The sequence below is a fragment of the Megascapheus bottae genome, chromosome 22, assembly GCF_031878675.1.
Source record: "Megascapheus bottae isolate mThoBot1 chromosome 22, mThoBot2.hap1, whole genome shotgun sequence".
NCBI lineage: Eukaryota > Metazoa > Chordata > Mammalia > Rodentia > Geomyidae > Megascapheus > Megascapheus bottae.
In genome coordinates this window covers 30,076,784-30,097,287 of record NC_143530.1, presented here as the reverse complement: position 1 = coordinate 30,097,287, position 20,504 = coordinate 30,076,784, and the positions used below count along the sequence as shown (strand labels likewise).

Sequence of the window (20,504 nt, the reverse complement as noted above, 5' to 3'; positions counted from 1 at the left end):
AGGAGCAGCTGGATTTGGGGCATGTGGCCCCTTCTAACTCTCCATGGAATTCTCCAATTTTTGTTATAAAGAAAAAGTCAGGTAAATGGAGGCTGTTACAGGATTTGAGAAAAATAAATGCCACAATGGAACTGATGGGGGCCCTACAGCCTGGCTTGCCTTCACCCATGGCAATCCCAAAGGATACTTATAAGATTATTATAGATTTGAAGGATTGTTTCTATACTATACCCCTGGCGCCTCAAGACTGTAAGCGCTTTGCCTTCAGTGTCCCCTCTGTTAATTTTAAAGAACCCATGAAGCGATATCACTGGCTTGTGCTCCCACAGGGCATGGCAAATAGCCCAACTTTATGTCAAAGTTTTGTGGCTAGAGCCATTTCTTCCACTCGTGAAAAATTTTCTTCTGTTTATATTGTTCATTATATGGATGACATCTTGTTGGCTTGTTCTGACCCTATCGTCGTACGACAAGCCTTTGGACAACTAAAGCAGGATCTGAGCCTCTTTGGCCTTGTAATAGCAGCTGAAAAGGTTCAGGAACACCCGCCTTTTACATATCTGGGCCATATATTAGGCCCACACTATTTTAAAAGCCAAAAAATACAATTAAAAACTTCACACTTAAGAACTCTTCATGATTTTCAGCAATTCTTAGGAGATATAAATTGGCTTCGGCCTTATCTAAAGCTCTCCACAGGAGAGTTAAAACCCCTCTTTGATCTCTTAAAAGGAGATACCAACCCTACATCCTTGCGCGAATTAAATCCTGACGCCAGGAGGGCCATCCAAATTGTAGAAAAGGCAATTTCCCAGCAACAAATGACCTATTGTGACTATTCTAAACCCTGGGGAGTTTACATTTTAGCTACTTCTCACTCCCCAACTGCTGTATTGTGGCAGGATGGCCCACTTTTATGGCTTTATCTACCATCAACACCCGGCAAAGTGCTGACCCCCTACTACGAATTGGTAGCTAATCTGATACACATGTGCCGAGTGGATTCCCGTAAATATTTAGGTCAGGAACCTCATTTTATCTGTGTCCCATATAATTTACAACAACAAGATTGGCTATTCGCCCATTGCGATCCTTGGGCCATTGCTTGGGCCAATTATACGGGAAAAATTTTGCATCACTACCCGTCTAACAAACTTCTCCAATTTGCTGCGTGTCATACGTTTCTATTTCCTTCCATAGTACAGGCCTCGCCTTTATCTTCTGCCGCTTTGGTATTTACAGATGGATCCTCAAATGGAACGGCTGCTTTGACCATTAATGGGAAAACTCAATCTTGGGTTACAGGTTTTTCCTCCGCCCAAGAGGTGGAGTTAGAGGCTGTTTTACAGGCACTCGTCCTGTTACAAGACGAGCCCTTTAACTTATACTCAGACAGTCAATATGTAATTCGTGCTCTTCAAGTCATAGAAACTGTTCCCTTTATTGGAACTACTAACTCCAATATTCAGACCCAATTTCGCCAAATACAAACTTTGCTTTGTTCTCGCAACCACCCCTGTTTTTTTGGCTTTGTTCGAGCTCACACTAATCTTCCTGGCCCTTTAAGTGAAGGCAATGCGGTCACTGACTCTGCCACCAGAGTTTACTTAACTCAGGTTGAACTTGCTAAGCAGTCACATGCCATCCACCACCAAAACAGTCGAGCCTTGCGCCAACAGTTCAAATTATCTAGGGAAACAGCAAGGCAAATAGTCAAGACTTGCTCTAACTGTGTCCCTTTTTCACCAGCCCCCCATTTAGGTATAAATCCACGAGGACTGCTTTCTAATCACATTTGGCAGATGGATGTCACGCATGTTCCATCATTTGGCCGATTAAAATATGTTCATGTTACTGTAGATACTTATTCTAATTTTATCTTGGCCACCCCCCTTGCTGGGGAAGCCACTAAACATTGTATTTCTCACTGCATTCGATGCTTTGCTGTGATGGGGATTCCCTCGCAAATAAAAACAGATAATGGCCCTGGCTATGCAAGCCAAGCATTTCAATCCTTCTGCCGTTCCTATAATATCACTCATATTACAGGCATTCCTTACAATCCTCAAGGTCAAGGCATCGTGGAGAGAGCTAATGGATTATTAAAACACCAAATTGCTAAAATACAGAAAGGGGAGTCGTATCCTGCTACCCCTGTGAATATACTTAATCATGCTTTATTTGTTTTAAATTTTTTGAATTTGGATTCAAATAATTTATCTGCTGCTCAGCGATTCTGGGAAAAAAGAGAGCAGCGTCCTTTTGCCTTAGTGAAGTGGAAGGATCCCCTAACTGGTGCTTGGCATGGACCCGATCCTGTTCTAACCTGGGGTCGAGGGCATGTATGTGTTTTTTCACAAGGAGAAAATGACGCCCGCTGGCTGCCTGAACGCTGCGTTCGGATCGTGGAGAGTGACAGTGGCCATCCAAGCAGCGACTCACTGGGCCTACACCCCCAACCCTCCAGTGGTGCATCCTGCGACGTGGAAAGGACCTGAGTTATTCGTGCATGTCTATTGGGACTGCTACTGATCCACTTGTTCCACACATTCATATGAGCTGTGTTTCTCCTCCTTTTACTATTATGTAGGGACCTTTTAACATATTTATTGACTCTACACAATTTAATATGTGACATTATTTTGTCTTTACCAGCCCTCTTCTTAATAACCTTTTTTGTAAAAGATGCCCAGGTGAAAAGCAAAGGCCTCCAGAGGTAAGTAGAAGTCGGCCGACCCCCTGTATGTCTGTGTTTTGTTTTATTTTTTCTTATTCCATTTTATTTTATTTTATTTAAAAAAAAAAAAAAAAAAAAAAAAAAAAAAAAAAAAAAAAAAAAAAAAAAAGGGTGCACTGTGGGCCTAAAATAGAGGCCTGGGTGGTCAAGGGACGCCTTGACCCCCCTTCCCCTTCTGAGTTTCTTGTCAATATCAAGGCATACCAGAGAGTCCCACCTGCAAGACATGTCTAAATCTAAAATTAGCTGTTAAGTGTATCTGATTGAGTCCAATTTTCTTGTTATATGTCAATGTCTGATTATTTAAAAGTCTCCGCTTCTCTGTCTTGTTCATGTTACATATTTTTCTTTGTCCAGTTTTTGTCTTTAAAATTGGTACCATTTCTAAGTGTGGGTCCTTATGGTTTTTCTGTGCGTACTCAAGCACACATCCTTGTTATTTATTTGAACATTTCTGGGCCTAGCATGGCCGCTCCCCCATGTCTGCAGTTGTAACAAGCCCTGGAAAAATAAATTCCAGCTAAGCTGCCTTGCAAAAAGTTTTGTTTCGAACCTGGTTCTCACCTGTAAGAGTAAACTTGGCAAAACTCTCTTGACACAAACTTCCGGAAATTGAACGGCCGATATTAATTTTGCGCGCTTTATGATCTTTGAGTATGAATGTGTGTGAATGAGTGAGTGAACATGTTCAAGGTTAAATTGTCAGCATGCTGAAAAAAAAAAAAAAAAAAAAAAAAAAAAAAAAAAAAAAAAAAAAAAAAAAAAAAAAAAAAAAAAGGATAAATTTATACTTAAACACAAAGACAATTGGGTAAATCTAAGCTTAAAACTTCAAGAAAAATATTAGGTTTGGATGTTTTACAATGTCTCAAAGAATTATTGTGCTGTCTTAAAGAAAAACTGGTAAATATTTTTCTAGATCCTGAAATCTGCACTTTATTGCAGGGCATACAGCTGTTTACATTGTAAACATTGTATCCTGTTCAGCTCAGAGGTGTTAGGGAATTTGGGATTTATTACTTTAAGTTAAAGTTTGGAAACATGTATCAGAGATTTAAATGTAAAATTGTTCATTAACGTCAGAAACTTTGCCTGTCCTTTCTTGCAAACTGACACTAGAAATCTGATGGTAAAATGTGGATAATGTGATTAGTATTTTAAAGGAATGTTAAAAAAAAAAAAAAAAAAAAAAAGGAAGAAAACTAAGTCCAGACTTGGACTTTTGGTGCACTGATGTCTATAGTTCTTGCATTAGGGAAAAACTGTTATTTGAGTTTAAACTGTCGTTGGAGTTTTAGACAGTAATCTAAACTGCATAAGAGCCCCTTTTTTCTAAAAGGCAAGAGGAGTGCCTTGGGCCCTAGGGGGCCTGAGGGCAGGAGCTCTTTGTGCCCTTAAAGGTTTTTCAATTGCAAATAAAGGCTAAGGTGTTAATTGTTTAAGCCAGTATCAGTAAAAGTTATTAAGAACATTGGAAATGGGTTTCTAAACAATATTTGAAAGTGAAGTTGTCTTATATGTTTAAAGAAAGAGAGAAAAGGAAAATCAGGACTACCAAAGTAATTGCTTAATTGCTATTTCAGCTTGCTCTTGTAACTTCCAGCTAGCCCATTGGAGAAGAACAGCAATCCTTATTCAGATGTAACTTTGGCCTTTTCCAGGTTCTAGGTAAGCTCATGCTTAGAGACTATTTCTGTGTCTACCACCTTGTTGCTCTATTGGAGATACATGGCCGTTCGTAGGACTCACTGATCTGAAAACTGCAGTTTTGAGCCAACCCCGGGCAAAGCAAAGTCCCTGTGAGATTGTGGTGTCTAATCTGGCAGCAGAGTGCTATTAAGGCAGAGTTGCTTTGGAGCTTGAAGCCGCAGAGTGCTAGCTCTGAGCTGAACAGCTGGGGGACAGCACTCAAGCACCAAGCTCAGGACTCACAGTGGCAGGGTGCTAGCCTTGAGCTGGAGAGCTGAGGGACAGTGCCCAAGCCCTGAGTTCAAGTCCAGCAACTAAGCAAGTGAATTGCCAATGGGACATTTATCCCTGTGTGGGGAAACTCTACTGGGACTCGACGCAGAAATCCTCTGCTTGGATGGCAGAGATGGTGTCAGATCTTAGTCACTTGTGCTTGGCCGATCAAATTAATCAGAGCCGGGAGGTCATAGAATAGTTTGTAAGCATGCCTTACTAATGCCCGTGCCTTTCATAACTGGGCAGGAACTCGTCAATCTTCTGTGATAGTGGATAGTTTAAAGCCCTAATTGAGCAAAATTTTTATTTATTTATTTATCTATTTATTTTTGACACCAGCCACAAATTCAGGAAAAGTTTGTGGATCTGAGACTTGTGTCTCTATTAATCTGTTTAGATCTGACAACTGAAGCATTGTTAAGGTTGCAGAAATTTAGTTCCCCAGACAATCAAGAAAAGGCTTTTGCAAATGGGTGCTATGTAACTACACTATTGTAGCCAAAGATGGTTTGTGCAGTTGTTTAATGTCAAATATGATCTCTAGTTTGGAGTAAATTATTATTCCTGATATCCAATCCTTGCAATCCCTAATAAACAGGCTAGGCTTTTTAAGGTCCCTGGTCAAGCACAGAGACAACGCCCCTGAGTCAGCTTGAAGAAGTCACAGAAGCCGAATCTCCGCCCATCTATCCCCTTTAGATGAAGGGACCAGTCATTTTTGGAAAGTGAGACAGGATAATGAGATATTAGAGATAGTGAAAAGAATAGAAATTGCACTTGTGTTTCTTTTAAAATAAAGGCGGGGGATATGTCGGGAGCAAGAGTGGAAACAAACTGTATTTTGATTTGCATCAGATAATTGCTTGATTGTCTCATTGTTTTTTGGCCTTCTGTTCAATTGATCTGAGATTTTTACCATATGAATGTAACCCTCAACAGCTCCCTGATTAACGATCTGGATGTAACACCTGGGAGGGCCCTGGTCTCCGGAGGGGATAAAAACTTTGTGTTAAGAATAAACGAGGGCAGTTTGTGCTTGGGCTGCAGACCTCCTGGACCCGATGTGTTTGTCTCTCTTCTAATTTTTCCAGTCCCTGCCCCTTATTTCAGGAACCCCAATTTGCTGCCGGGAGGCCCCGGCAAGGGTTGATCTGTCAGCCAGGCTGACAGTCCAGGAGAAAAACTCACATGAATTCTAAATTTAGACAGTTTAATGATGCCAAATCATTCTATCACGGGAAGGCTCCTCAAAGGGACAGCCGCTACATTAAAAACTCATTTTCAATGAGAAAGTGTTCCTTCCCAAGCAACAATGTGCCTTCTGCCTTGTAGAAGCATAGAAACTATGAGCCCTTTTGGCATTTCATAACTGGATGGGTTTCAAAAGCACTGGTTATCTATATGGAAAGTATCACATGGTTTTATTACCATGGTAACTGCCTCAATTATTCTTTAAAAGGGAGGTTTGTAAGACTACCTGTAACCATGGAATTGCTTTTGTACCCAAGATCTATGCATCTCTAATACCAATGAGAGTGCTTAAACTGCCAGCCAGTCAGCATTCATTCATTCAGCAACTAGTCTGGAAAAAAAGACATCAGATGTTGGTGGCTTATGCCTGTAATCCTACTACTCAAGAGGCTGAATTCTGAAAATAAAAAGTTCAAAGCCAGCCTGGGCAGCAAAGTCCATGAGGCCTGTGTCCCCAGTTAACCAGCAAAAAGCTGGAAGCAAGGGTGTGGTTCAAGTGGGAAAGCACTGGCCTTGAACAATAAAAAGTCAAGTGAGAGCTTGGGGACCTACATTGAAGTTTCAGTGCCAGCACAAAAGAGGAAAAAAAAAAAAAGACAGGGTACATTTTCAGGAAAAGCTCTGGGACAGGAGCAAGAACAGAATACACAATGAAAGCAGAGGACATTGGGATCTTGTCCCTCAAGACCACGAATTAAAATATTCTGTCAATTTTTCAAAGAAAACTGGGGATAGGAAGATGGAAAGCTGCCTTTTCTTTTGTATGGCAGAGCTCAAGCAAGCCCCCAGACACATCCTGCCAGCACTCCTCCACTTTTGAGGCAAAGGCATCTTTCTTTCGGTATTTTTTTTTTCTCTGAATTTGGCAGAGGTATACAGAGGGTTGGGTTAAAAGTAGCAAAGCTGACATTTCAAGTTAAAAGAAGCCGAATATAATGGGTATCTCAGGTCCTTCCCTCACTCAGGCAAGGACATCTTACTAACTTAAACTTCAAGACTTTTGCCCACTGGCAGAAGGAGGGTTTGTAGGAAGCGCGTAGAACTGTCGAAAGAGCTCAAAACACCCACGAGGAAGGGAGCAACAGTGCAGCAAGGGAATCCTAGAACGTCAGAGCTGGAGGGGAGTAGCCTGCCAAACCCTGTCATGGTGGGGAGAGGAAGAAACAAGAACAAAGGCTGAAAGGGATGGGACTGTGTTTCTTGGCATACTGTCCTATACCTGTGGCCTAAAGATACAGGACAAGACAGTCAAGAGAGGAACAGGCGGAACAGTGCACTGTTGTCTCCTGAGGTGGTGACATGGTTCAAGAAGAGACGGGCAAGGAGCCAGGAACTGAGATCATCCACAGGAAGCTCCAAGGTGGGAAGACAGCTGGAAAAGAGAGAAGGAGGAATGCAGGTGTGTGTGTAGGTTATACCTGGGGACAAGAAAGACCAAAGCTCGCAGCACAGTTCCTGGGATCTGAGCTGGAAAGAGAGGGGCTAAGGACTGCTAGCAGGTGGGCCCCAAGCTGGATGGACATCCTGCAGCTGCCCTGAGGGGAGTGGATAGGCTGAGAATAATACCAAGTATTGACACTAGGTGTGGTAGTTACCTGAATTCACCAAGAAGGCAGGAAGAGGCTGAATTTCAGGACATAGGCAGTTTACTTAACTACAGTTGAAACGATACTGTTCAATGATGGTGGCTGAATTCCAGCCTCCAGGGTAACTGCCAGCTATATTTTAGTACTTAAAAAAAAAACCCCAAAACCCAAACTCTACAAAATGTCTTTCCTGTATACGACTTTTGTTCTCAGGGTTGCTGCTAAGTTAAACGTTTAACTTCCATATTTTTAAAGTGTATATTCTTTAAGTCTTTCCCCCTTCCCCACCCCCACTGTGTTTTGGATAGCATCTCACAGAAGTCATGTGGCTCTGACATGATAGCAGTGCTTCCCTGCAGGAAAATCTCAGGTCTGTGGGCAGGTGACTTTTTGGTTCCTTACAGCCTTAGCAGTCAATGAAGAGAAAACATTCTTATGTAGTATTGGACATAACAGAATGTAACATGCCATGAGGTAAAACTGAGATTGTCCCACAAATCTTAACAGTAAACCCCAGCAAAGCTCCTTAATAGAGGCCAATGGATACCAATTTTTTTTTTATGGTGCACAACGTAATTCTGAATCACAGGTATATTCTCACTTATCTAAAAATACTTCCCAATTAGGAAGGCATAGGAAGACTTCAACAGAGGATTAGCTGGGCACATATACCTTGGAGCAAGTCCTGGCTCTGGCCTGGACTTTTGCCTGCACTTGACCATTTGTTACTCAGCCTTCCTGTACTTTAATTTCCTCACGGCAGCACTGACTTCATAGGATTATTATGAAGATCAACTCTATCTTGAATAAGTCTTCCATGTTCCCTGTTCAAGTTCATATGCTCCCAATTTTAAACCAACGATGATCTTCCTTTCTTCCTTGTTCACAAGGACTCTTACTGACATCTCAGGTGTCTGTTCTTGAAATTCTGGCTACTCCAGCTTCTTTGAGAGACTGTCAGTTTACTAGGAATAGACATATATGAGGATAGATGCCTCATTTGAAGAAAATGTGCAGTTTTTTCCAAGCATAGACCCCCTCCTATCTGGAGGAACATGTGCCAGACTGGGAGATGGCAAGGAGAGATGGAAGAGGGGAGTAAAGCCAGTCACAAAACATTCAGACCATCTGCTTGCAGAAACAGTAACAGAAATTTAGCTTCTCAAAAACTCTGCAGGTTACAAACAAGTGTCATCCAAAAGGGACATCAAAAGATACTCCCAAGAGCGGCACCTTCTCTGAATCATGGTCGTCCTAAGAACCGTTATTTGACTTTGTTAGGTTTATATTACTTCAAAGGGGGAAAAAAAGAAAAAAAAGACAGCCTGGAAAGGCAGCATGTGCTTTATGAATCTAGACATTCTAGTTTCCTTGCTGAGTGCTCCCTGGATGGGCACTGCTGACTTCCTTGACCAGAGGCCCCACAGCACCAGGAAACAATACCATAGCTAGCTACGTGGCAATCGCAGGTGAACGGCAGCTGGGAGAGACCCTCAACGACCTAGCTACGTCTCCACCGTTTCCCTTCCCTTTCCAGTCTCTCCACACAATGCTGCCTACCCTCAGCTAGAAGACACTGCATTTGAGAACACAGTGGGGTCAACTTCCCTGTCTGACTCACCCGTCATATTGCTGTACAGTTTGCTGGACTTCACAAAATACAGACTGCTGTTAAATTCTAGCTTCAGGTCAACAACAAAGAATACATTGGTGTATCTCAAATTCCCTACTAAGAGATATTTTTCTTGGTCTGAAATTAAATTGAACTGCTGTTAATTTATGCAGGGTTCCTGGATTCACCACATACATATAGGAACCACTGTTTGGCTTTTGGCTCTGCCTATTTGAACTTTCAACTCCAAAGGACTAAGGATCTCACACAATTCATCCTTATTTCAATGATGTAAATCCTGAAAGACTATTCAGAAAATTCTACCATTTTGGTAATTTCAGTATGCTATTTAGAATGTTAGTCATATTTGGGGGGGAAGGAACAACAGTCATATTCTATGGAACAGTAGACTTCTTAGTATAAATACAATTTTGAAACATTCCATTACCACCCATTACCAATTTTCAAACTAAACGGAAGACAAAAAATCAAAATAAACAGGAGATGTAGCCACCTCAGTGAGTGGAAAGAAAACAGCCAGGTCACATTTGTAGTAGTTTCCCTTTACAAATACATGGTGGGCAAAAGAACTCCAATGAGTGTTCAGAATTTGAAAAGGTGTATGTACTGAGGATACCAGGATGGAATTTGTCATGGCAAAGGACTGAGCACATTATGCTCCAATACTTTAATACAAAGTCCCACCTCCATGCTTAAACCAGGAGATGAGAATCATAGCTACAGGCCTATGACTACTTAAATAGGAAAACACCCTCCTGTCAATAGCCACCCTTAGTGGCTCAATGACGGGTCAGGTCATGTGGTAACTAAGACCACCACCCCAGGCAAAGACTGGCTTCTCAGAGTAAGAACAGAAATTAGGAGGAGTATAGGAAAAAAGTCCCAGACACTCAATCTCATGGCCCTTGCTCATCCCTTTTCCTGACATGGCCTTCCTGCCAAGAAGGAGGACTCACCACCCAGTGAGCCCTGGGGATCCCCTTACCAGTGTGTGTGAGCATGTGCCTCTGGAGGGAGCTGGCCCAAGGGAACACCCGGGGGCAGTGGGGACAGTTGATCTTCTGTAGACAGTTGGCGTAGGAGTTGCGCTTTGCTCTTAGCAGCCTGTCTTCTGCAGGACTTGCCTGCTCCTCATCGCTGGGCCCGTGGTGGTCGGCAGCAGCTCCAGCTACCTCGTCCTGAGCATCGTCCTCTGCAGTCTGCAGAAATGGACTGAACTTGTTAGTGTCTGTGGTGGCCAGCATCTTCTCAATGCTGGCAAACTCCCCACTGGAGTCCAGGTCCACACTGCCACTGTTGGCACGGGGCCGGCTCCTCATCCCCCTTTTTCGGCCCCTCCTTTTGGATAGGCTAGCTGGCCCTGGCTCAGTAGGTGAAGTCGCCTCTGGGCTGCTGGTTCTGGGGTCACTGCATGCAGTGGGGCTTGTGGTAGCTATGGGGGAGATGGTGGCTTTGGGGATGGAGCTTCCCGAGTTGTCTGTAGAGGCAGCAGAGCTTGATGGCCCCGGATCGGCCACTGTGGTCTTCAGCAAAGTGGGGGCTGATGACACAGATGAGATGATCTGAGCAATGGAGGCCAGTGGGGGTAGCTCTTCCGTCACGGGGGGCTTTGGCAAGAGGAGTGGGGGTTTCGGCCGCAGTGGGCGCAGCAAGGCTGGGCTGCTTAGGAGGGTAGAGTTGTTTAGGAGGGCAGAGCTACCCAAGAGGGGAGGGCTGCTGATGAGAGCTGAGGAGTAGATGGGGACCGCCAGCTGTACGGAGCCCTGGAGGGGTTGTGTGGTGGCAGCTGTGGTGGCAGCCACCCCCGTGCCCATGGGGTTTTCCAGGATCCCAGTAGGTGCCAAAGTCACTGGTAAGGTAGCGCAGGGTGCTGGGCAGGGAGAGGGCTGCTCTGCACTCCCCGTTTCCAGCTCCGGCTTCCTGGCTTCAGTGGGAGGAAGCGTGTCCTTGTCTTCTTTCCTCAAGTTCTTGGGGATGGACAGGTCGATGGGCTCCATGGAGCAGTCATAGGGGGCAGTCAAGGGAGAAGGGCCCAGGAAAGAGGGCACATTTTCCTGCTTTACTTGGACCAAGGCCAGGCCCTTCTGAGAAAAGTCCAGGGGCTCATTGAAGTCCACCGGGAAGGTGCTGGTGGGCTCCAACTTTACCGAGACATGGGGAGGCAGGGGCTGGGTGGGGCCCACATGAAGAAAGCCATTTTGAGGCTCCAGGAAGGTGGCAAGGGGCTTGCAGTCACCAAAGGCAACACAGCTGCTCTCCTCACCCCTGGCGGAGGCCTCGGCAGGAGTCTCTGCAGGGCCCAGGCTGCCGTTGTTGTCGTCGTCGACGGCCAGCACGTAGCTCTCGATGTCGTGCTCGGGCACGTGCAGGTGCTGCTTGAGGATGTGATGGATGCAGTTGCGCTTGGCCGTGAAGGCGGCGCTGCACTCCTTACACTCGAAGGGCTTGCGGCCTTTGTGGCAGCCGCCCAGGCCGCGGCCACAGTGCGTGCGCATGTGGATGCGCAGGGCGCGGTAGTGCTTCAGGTCCTCGCCGCACATCCTGCACACCGTGTCCGGCGCGCAGAAGGCGTCCACCAGCTCCGACGCACTGCTGCTCACGTACTCGATGTTCTTCTCGATATCTTTGCGCGTGGCCTTGAGATGTTTTTTGCGCAGGTGCCGCTCGCAGTTGGCCTTGACGGTGAAAGGGTAGTGGCAGATCTTGCAGATGTACGGTCGCTCCCCGCTGTGCGTGCGCAGGTGGCGGATGAGCGCAGCCTTGTCTGCGGCGATGTAGTCGCAGATGTTGCACTGGTAGGGTGAGATGCCCAGGTGGGAGCGCACGTGTGCACGCAGGACCCCTGAGAAGGCAAACACCTGGTTGCAGAAGCGGCAGGGGTAGAGCACCTTACGCATAGCCGGTGTCTTCTTGCCTCCCGGCCCGGTCATAATGGCCTTCAGGTCTCCCTCTGTAATCTCCTGTTTGATCTTGGCCTCCATGCTCAGGGGTAGCAGGGCCTCAATGATGCTGTCCTGCTCCAGCTGTGTTTTCATCTCAGGCTGGCCTGACAGCTCCAACCTGGGCTGCTGGAGGAAGAGCTGTGGGGCTATGTTTGGCGGGGCCCCAGACTTGGACTGTAGCAGGTGGGCATTGTTGGCTGCCTCCACTGACCCTTTGAGAGGCTTCAAGGGAGGTGGAGGGAGGCTGGGGCTGATGCAGCCCGGGGAGGCCTGCTGGGCATTGACCAGAGGTGGGGGCGTGGAGGTAGCCACTACTGTCCGGGGTGTGACCAAGGGCTTTGGCTTCAGAGGAGGCATGTGCTTGAAGATGGCCTGCAGGGGGGTTGCAGGGGCCTTGGACAGAGGCGGAAGACTGATTTGTGGGGGAGCTGAGGCTGCCATCTTCAGAATCTGCTGGATGTCTGCCAGCTCGATGGCTGACTCCCCAGAGATGGGCTTGACCACAATACTACTATCTGGCTGGATGATGAAGCCCTTCTGGAAGGGCTGTAGGGACAGATGCTTCATGCTCTCCTTAGTAGCTGGGAGGACCGTGAGAGAACCGCCTAGAGAAGCAGCTTCAAAAGGAGACAGACTCAGCATGCTGGTGCAGCCAGGGTCCTGAGGTAGCTGACACTTGAGTGTCTGGAGCTGTATTGCTTGGTTGTCATCCGGCAGGGGTTCCTCTATGGGCACAGGCCTGACATCTTTGGTGTGCTGCAGGCCCAGCAAGGCCAAGAAAACCTTCTGGTCCACGGCATCACCAGCCAGGGTCTTGGCCTGCAGCTTTTCCCGTCCCTGGTCCACAGCGCTGTGTGTCTGCTTATGTAGGGTGAGTGAAGAAAACATGGGGAATGCCTTGTCACAGGTGTCGCAGACAAAATGGTGCTGTTCGCTGATGCACCTTCTCAGGTTTGTTTCACACCAGGCCTGTGTTTAACCCACCAGAAAAAGCAAAGAAACAAAGGTGAAGATTGGAGATGCAAGAAGTATTTGCTGTACAACTGCCTTAGTTTGCAGCCTTTCTCTATTAATATATAAGGAACTACCCTTTCCCTGACTGTTAGTCAGGGTCTGAATTATGAACATTACAAAGTGCTGCAAATCCTAGCTACTTAGGAAGCTGAGAACTGAGGATCAGAGTTCCTAGCCAGCTTGGACAGTCAAATCCAAGATTTATCTTCAATGAACCAGCAAAAAACGCTAGGTGTGCAGGTATGGCTCAAGTGGTAGAGCACCAACCAGCCTTGAGTGTAACAGCTAAGTGAGAATACAAGGGCCCTGAATTCAAGCTCTTGCATCAGAATATAACAGTAAAATCCCTCTCTGTATAATTAGAGTAAGCTAATACAAAATGTTAAAAACAAAACAAAACAGGGTTGGGATTGTGGCTTAGTGGTAGAGTGCTTGCCTAGCATGCATGAAGCCCTATGCTCCATTCCTTGGTACCACATACACAGAAAAAGCCGGAAGTGGTACTATGGCTCAAGTGGTAGAATACTAGCCTTAAGAAAGGCCAAGGACAGTGCTTGGACCCTGAGTTCAAGCCCCAGGACTGGCGAAAGAAAAAAAGTCAAGATGCACTGTATTCAAACTGACATGTCAAATTGAAACCCCTTTGTTCAACTACTTTTAAATAATAATAATACAAAATAACAAAAAATGATTACTCACCTTTGAGTACCAAAGAAAAATATGGCAAAGTATCAAAAGATGCTTTGATTAATCAAGAGCATCCTCATCAGGAAGATACAGGGAAGGTAACACCATCATGAAGGTAGAATTCTTTCTTTTGGAAAATGGATGGCTCATAAAACTATAGTAGTGCCGGGGGGAGGGGGGGTGGCCACCTCTGTGAGGGGACATTGCCTTGGGAGGGACAAGAGGGAAGAGTACCAGTCAGGGGTCTGTTCTTTGGTTTATGTGTGGAACAGTCCACTGAACTTGAGGATGTGCACCTGAAGAACTTCAATGTTGATATTTCCTATCTCAAATGTATAAGAATAGGGAAAAAATAACTTCCAAGTAGATTTAGCAGGCTCTTATTCAAGTCAATAATACATAGCATTTTGAACAGGATTTCTATGCTTTTATAATCCCCCCAAAAAATCTAGCTGTGATGTAGATATTAAAGAAAGGTTAAAACATATAGATTGAAATTTCAAGTAGGGCTTGAGTAAAGGTTGTGCAACCATTTTCCATGCTGCATTATGAAGTCCCAAGAATGGGTAAAAGGCAGTTAGTGGAAAGCTGGATTTACAGCCCAATAAACCCAAGGGAGACAGAAAGGGCCAAATTGAATTTTAAGGGAAAAGGCTTTATAAAAAAACAAAATTCAGCAGGCTAGGAGTTTGGCCTAGTGGTAGAGTGCTTTCCTAGCATGCACAAAGACCTAGGTTCGATTCCTCAGTACCACATACTTAGAAAAAGCTGGAAGTGGTGCTGAGGCTCAAGTTGATAGAGCTCTGGCCTTGAGAAAGTCCAAGTACAGTGCTCAAGCCCTGAGCTCAAGCCCAAGACTGGCAAAAAAAAAAAAAAAAAAAGACAAAATTCATGGGTACTAGTGGCTCACATCTTTAATAATAGTTACTCAGGAGGCTAAGATCTGAGGATTGGAGTTCAAAGCCAGTGGTAGAGCGCTAGCCTTGTGCACAAAGCAGCTCAGAGACAGCACTCAGGCCCAGAGTTGAAGCCCCAAGATGGGCAAAAAGATGGAATCCAAACAATACCATTTTAAAGAAAGGGAACTTCAGGAGGACCAGATTAGTTGCTAAGTTTAATGATCCTGAATGGAGCTGCAAGCTCAAGTGCTTCAAAACAATACCTGAGAAATTCGAGGAAACTTCCTACAGGAGAAGTCAGTGAATCCTAAGTCATGGAAGCCAGCAGGAATTGAAGGGTTGTTCTGGATAAAAGGTCTTCCCATAGCATCTCTGGGAAGCTGTTTGTGGACAAGTGCATTGTGACGTAGCAGTCCTCTGTGTGTTCGAAAAGTGATGCAGCAAATGTCACATCTGGGAGAAGGGAGAAACGAAGACACAAGGAAGCAATCCAGTCACTTTCCACTGGTCTGATTTTTTTTTTTTTAATGGCTTCATTTCAATTGGGCAAAATAAAAAAGAAGACAATCTACTAATGCTTAGCACCAAAAATTTCTTTGCATGAATGAGCTTTTTTTGCTCAAGGCTAGTGGTCTACCACTTGAGCTATAGCCCCATTTCTAGCTTTTTTTTTTTTGGTGCTTAATTGGAGATAAGAATCTCATAAACTTTCCTGCCCAGACTGGCTTTGAACTGTGATCCTCAGATCTCAGGCTTCTGAGTAAGTAGGTTTATAGGTGTGAACCATCAGTGCCCAGCCTTCCTACCAAGTCTAGACACCAATCTTTTTTTTTTTGCCAGTCCTGGGCTTGAGTTCAGGGCCTGAGCACTGTCCTTGGACTTTCCTCAAGGCTAGTGTTCTATCCTGACCCACCGCACCACTTTTGGCTTTTTCTATGTATGTGGTACCGAGGAATCGAACCTGGGTCTTCGTGCATGCTAGGCAGGCACTCTACCACTAGGCCAAACTCCCGGCCCTAGACACCAATCTTTATAGGAAGTACAAAATATACACATGACTCAGACATCCAAAGTCTATAGACAACAAAAAGACTGCTTGGAGGTGGGCACTGGTGTAGCTCACGCTTACAATCCTAGCTAATCAAGAGGCTGAGATCTGAGGATGGCAGCTAGATGGCAGGCAAGTCCCCATGAGACACCTACCTCCAAAAATCAGAAGTAGTGCTGTGGCTGAAGGGGTACAGTGCTGGCCTAGAGCACAAAGAGGTTCAGTGTCCAGGCCCTAAGTTCAAGCCCCACAACTGCCCCCCACCATACATACACATGCACATGCGCGCGCGCGCGCGCGCACACACACACACACACACACACACACACACACACACACACACACACACCAATCAATCAAAAAACAGCTGGGGATCCTGGAGTCATTCTTGAAGACCTGTCATTTGAATTGTAAAATGCAAAGAAATTATTTCAGAGTTTACCCTCAATCAGCTCAATGGATTCTTCTTATTATAAATGTTTAACGTACATTTAGCCAGGTGATCATGGCTCATGCCTATATTCTAGCTACTCAGGAGGCTGAGATTTGAGGATCAAAGTTTGAAGCTAGCCCACTCAGATAAATCTTAGAGACTCTTTACCAATTAGCCATTTAAAAAAATGCCAGAAGTGAAGGCATGGCTAAAATTGGAGAGAGTGCCAGTTGTGAGCAAAGCCAAGCTAGATTTGGGGCCCTGAGTACAAGCTCCAGTGTTGGCACAAAAGACAAAGCATATATTTATGCAACTTGTATATCAGAATCCTTATTACCTAATGGAGATAAAATTATTATATTCTCTAACTGAATTGGTAGATTGGCAGTAAGTAACAGTGATTGCATATTAAATTCTAATATCACCATCATTATCTGAATAATAAATAACCATGGTTTCTACATACTAAGTTTACATTAATTACAAGCTCTTGCCCGAGCAGTTGCCGAGCCAGCAGGCCGATATAACAACACTCACCTTACATATAAAAATAATGAAGCTTAAAAATGTTCATCAATGTGAACTTGGCCAAAAAGCCAGGAAGAAGCAAAGACAAAACTGTAAGGCCAAGTTCCTATCTATAACAAGGCTATCTGTCTCTCTTTCCTGAGAGACTAAATAAAAGCTAGTACCCTACCACTTGAGCCAGACCTCCATTTCTAGTGTTTTGGTGGTTAACTGGTTAAGTGTCATTTGGACAAGGATTTCCCTGCCCAGGCTACTTTGAACCCTGATCCTTAGATCTCAGCTTCGTGGGTAGCTAGGATTATAAGGTATGAGCCATCAATGGCCAGTCTCTACCACATACATTTTGTTGTTGTTGGATGTGGGGCTTGAACTTGGCCTGGGCGTTGTTCCTGAGCTCTTCAGCTCAAGGCTGTCCCTCTACCTCCTGAGCCACAGCACTACTTCTGGTTTTCCGTTGGTTAATTTGAGATAAGAGATTCATGGGCTTTCATGCCCTGGCTGACTCTGAACTGGGATCCTCAGATTTCAGCCTCCTGAGTAGCTAGGATTACAGGTGTGAGATACAAGTGCCTGGCTACCACACACATTTTAATGTTATGAAATTCTTTTTTTATTATGAAATTCTTCTCTGGAAAAAAAGAAACACAGACAATGAAATCACCGAAGAAACAGCTGAGCTCCTTTTGGTGAAGCATTGAAACACAAAATGCCAAGTATGTGCAGCCATTTGTTTTATCACTATGGCCCAACGTGGTCCAATTTGAGGATGACGTCTCCCTAGCAAGATTCCTGTCATTGTTCAAATACATTTAGACTACTTGGTGTCCACAAGGTATATAAAAAACTATGTGCCTTTTGAGGGGAGACTGCTAAGCTCCCCAGCTTCAGTTAAGGCCCCAGGAAAGGACTGGACTTAGATAACCCAGAACACCTTGAAGGATCAAAACAGCTCACATTGTGAGCTTAGCTGGTATAGCCTGTATATACCTCCCTAAAAGGGCATAGTCCTGGGAAGACTCCAAACCACAAGCACCATTACTTGCCAAAGTGCTCAGAGGTCTAAGTTATAGGTTAAGAGACAGAATTCAGCAAAGAAGCAATGTGGGTAAGGTTTCTTTGGGCTAGGGTCTGCTTCTGAGGTGCATGCACCGGACAGTGGTCTTGCCCTGGAAATAGAGCTCCTGTACTTCAGCTCTCCCAGGTGCAAGCTCAACTGTACATGGTTACCAATCCAACTCAACTGCTGGTCTACAAGGATGAGAGAAATGTTGATGACATTAAGAAATTAATAGCAATCTCTTAGTTCTAGTAATATTTTGGCTATAATCTTTTCTTGGTCTTTTTTTTTTTTAAGTAAGAGACATACTGAAATAGTTATAAATGGAGTGCACCATCCAGGGTTGAGATGAGATGTCACAGACACAGTGAGAGCCAATCACTTCTCAAACTGGGCAAGGGCAAATGTGAGTTCAAGACACGTTTTCTCTACTTTTATATATGCCTTGAATGTTTCTCACTGCATATGTGGGGGTGGGGGACTTATCTTAATACAACATATAGTAACGAGAGTGAGCTGATCTTTTGGCCACCTATGGTAGTGATGGTTTTTATTTTTTTTATTTTGGTGACAATATCAGGGTTTGAACTCTGGGCCTCAGGTTTGCTCGGGTTAGTCTCTCTATGCCAATTGAGTCACACCCCCAGCCTAGCTTTCTGTTGGGGTCATTTTGGAGATAGAGTAATCATTTCTGCTCTCATTGACTTCAACCTTCTGGACCTCAGTGTCCTGAGATGAGTCTGAAACCAGCCTGGGTGACACAGGGAGGATTTCCACCTAGGCATTCCTATTCCATCTTTTTGAGTCAAGGTCTCATTATGTCACCCAGGCTGGCTTCAAACTCCTGGACTTAGTCAACCCTGCAGTCACAGTGTGTTACCACACCCAGTTTCTATTTCTTTTCTGGCAAACATTTAGAATATCATCTCACAACCAAGCTGCTTGAAAATAGCAGGGAAGAAAAATTGCTTTCATTGAAACCAGAAGTGCATTGTGAGATTAGTTAGAAGAAACACCAGCAGAAAACACTGGCCTTCGTGTTTCACACTTCTCACCTGTTGATAGACCTTAAATACAAGCAGGGTAGATAGGTCTTTATCAGGTAGAGACACTCAGGCACAACAGCCTTCCTCCTGCTCCTCCCCAGAAGGCTTTGCAGCCTCTTTTCTAAGAAGCACTCCAAGGACAATGGAGGTCATTGTAAATCTGTGGACTATGCTTGCAGGATGCAGAACTGGCAGCAGGTGCCGCTCTCAGAGTATTTGCAAACAGCTTGTCAATCTTCATTAAGGCCACAGCCATTGCGTGGGTGGTCCCCAGGACTCTGCCCTCACTTCTGGTGTGTGTGTGTTACTTCAACGCTATCAAAAACTCAGAGAAATAACAATTGCAAAATATTCACAAGGTAGAAGAAGTCACTTAAAGGGAATTATAGCACCTCCGTAGTGACTATGTTGGAAATGATCTATATAACTTGTGGGCCAGGGCAGGAGGGAAAAACTGGGAAAGAGCAAAGAAAGGGGTGACATTGTCCAAAACAAATGTGCTCATTACCTGACTTATGACACAGTAACTCCTGTGTACATCATCTTTTTTTCTGGTGCATCATGGGGCTTGAACTCAGACTGGGCGCGGTCCCTGAGCTCTTCAGCTTGACTACCGCCCTACCCTTCAGCCAAGACCCACTTTTTCTAGAGGTTAACTGGAGATAAGTCTTGGGCTGACTTTGAACCCTGATCCTCAGATCTCCTCAGATCTCAGCCTCCTGAGTAGCTGGGATTACAGGCGTGAACCACCACTACCGTACCGGCTGTGTACATCATCTTTATAATAATAAATTGAAATAAATTAATTTAAAAAAAAAAGAATTACATCCCTGAGTTGTGGCTCACGCCTTTAATCCTAGCTACTCAGGAGGCTGAGATCACAGGATCAAGGTTCAAAGCCAGCTGGGACACAAAAGACCTGAGACTCTTATCTCCAATTAACCTCTAGAAAATGGGAAGTGGGGCTTGGCTCAAGGGTAGGGTGGTAGCCTTGAGGTGAAGAGCTCAGGGACAGTATCCAGGAGTACAAGCTGAGTACAAGCCCCATGACCCAACAGAAAAGAAAAGAAAAAATTACAGTACTGTAGGGAATCAATTTTATTTTGCAAGAAATTTGACAGTGTCAGAGAGAATTTTTTTTTTTTTGCCAGTCCTGAGGCTTGAACTCAGGGCTTGAGCACTGTCCTTGGGCTTTTTCCTCAAAGCTAGCACTCTGCCACTTGAGCCACAGCACCATTTCTGGCTTTTTCTGTGCATGTGAGACCAAGGAATCAAACCTGGGTCTTCGTGCATGCTAGGCAAATACTCTACCACTAGGTCAAACTTCGGGCCTTGTCAGAGAGAACTTTTACAAATCAGGTTGTCCCTTGATTTTTGGGCAACAGAGATGGCGCTGTGTTGGAAGCTGTATCCTAAGTGTTGGCATTACAGGTCTGAACCACTGTGCCTAGCTTAGCACAACAATCACAAACAGAAACCAATTCAGCTGTCCGTAAAATAATGTATTCTTAGGGAAAGTTTATCTCTTTGTAGGACCCAGGGAAACCATCAGTACTCACTGACCTTCTAAAACCACAACTCCCTCCCCCTCCTCCCAAATTATATTAAAGTAGATTGCTCTCAGGTAAAAAAAAGAACGGTTAGATTACATAACATAGAAGCATAGCAGTGAATATAA

At 44.8% G+C, this 20,504-nt stretch overlaps 1 protein-coding gene across 2 annotated transcripts in view; it reads right to left on the bottom strand.

Annotated features, from left to right (window-relative positions):
- The window catches only part of Rreb1 (ras responsive element binding protein 1), a 73,582-nt gene that overhangs the window by 14,616 nt on the left and 38,462 nt on the right, over positions 1-20,504 (bottom strand). For both annotated transcript variants that reach the window (XM_090356425.1, XM_090356426.1), the window contains exons 6-7: positions 14,978-15,167; positions 10,158-13,083 (exon numbers count right to left, since the gene is read on the bottom strand). In XM_090356425.1, coding sequence (XP_090212551.1) covers positions 10,158-13,083; positions 14,978-15,167 — 3,116 coding nt within the window. The remainder of the gene's footprint in view (positions 1-10,157; positions 13,084-14,977; positions 15,168-20,504) is intronic.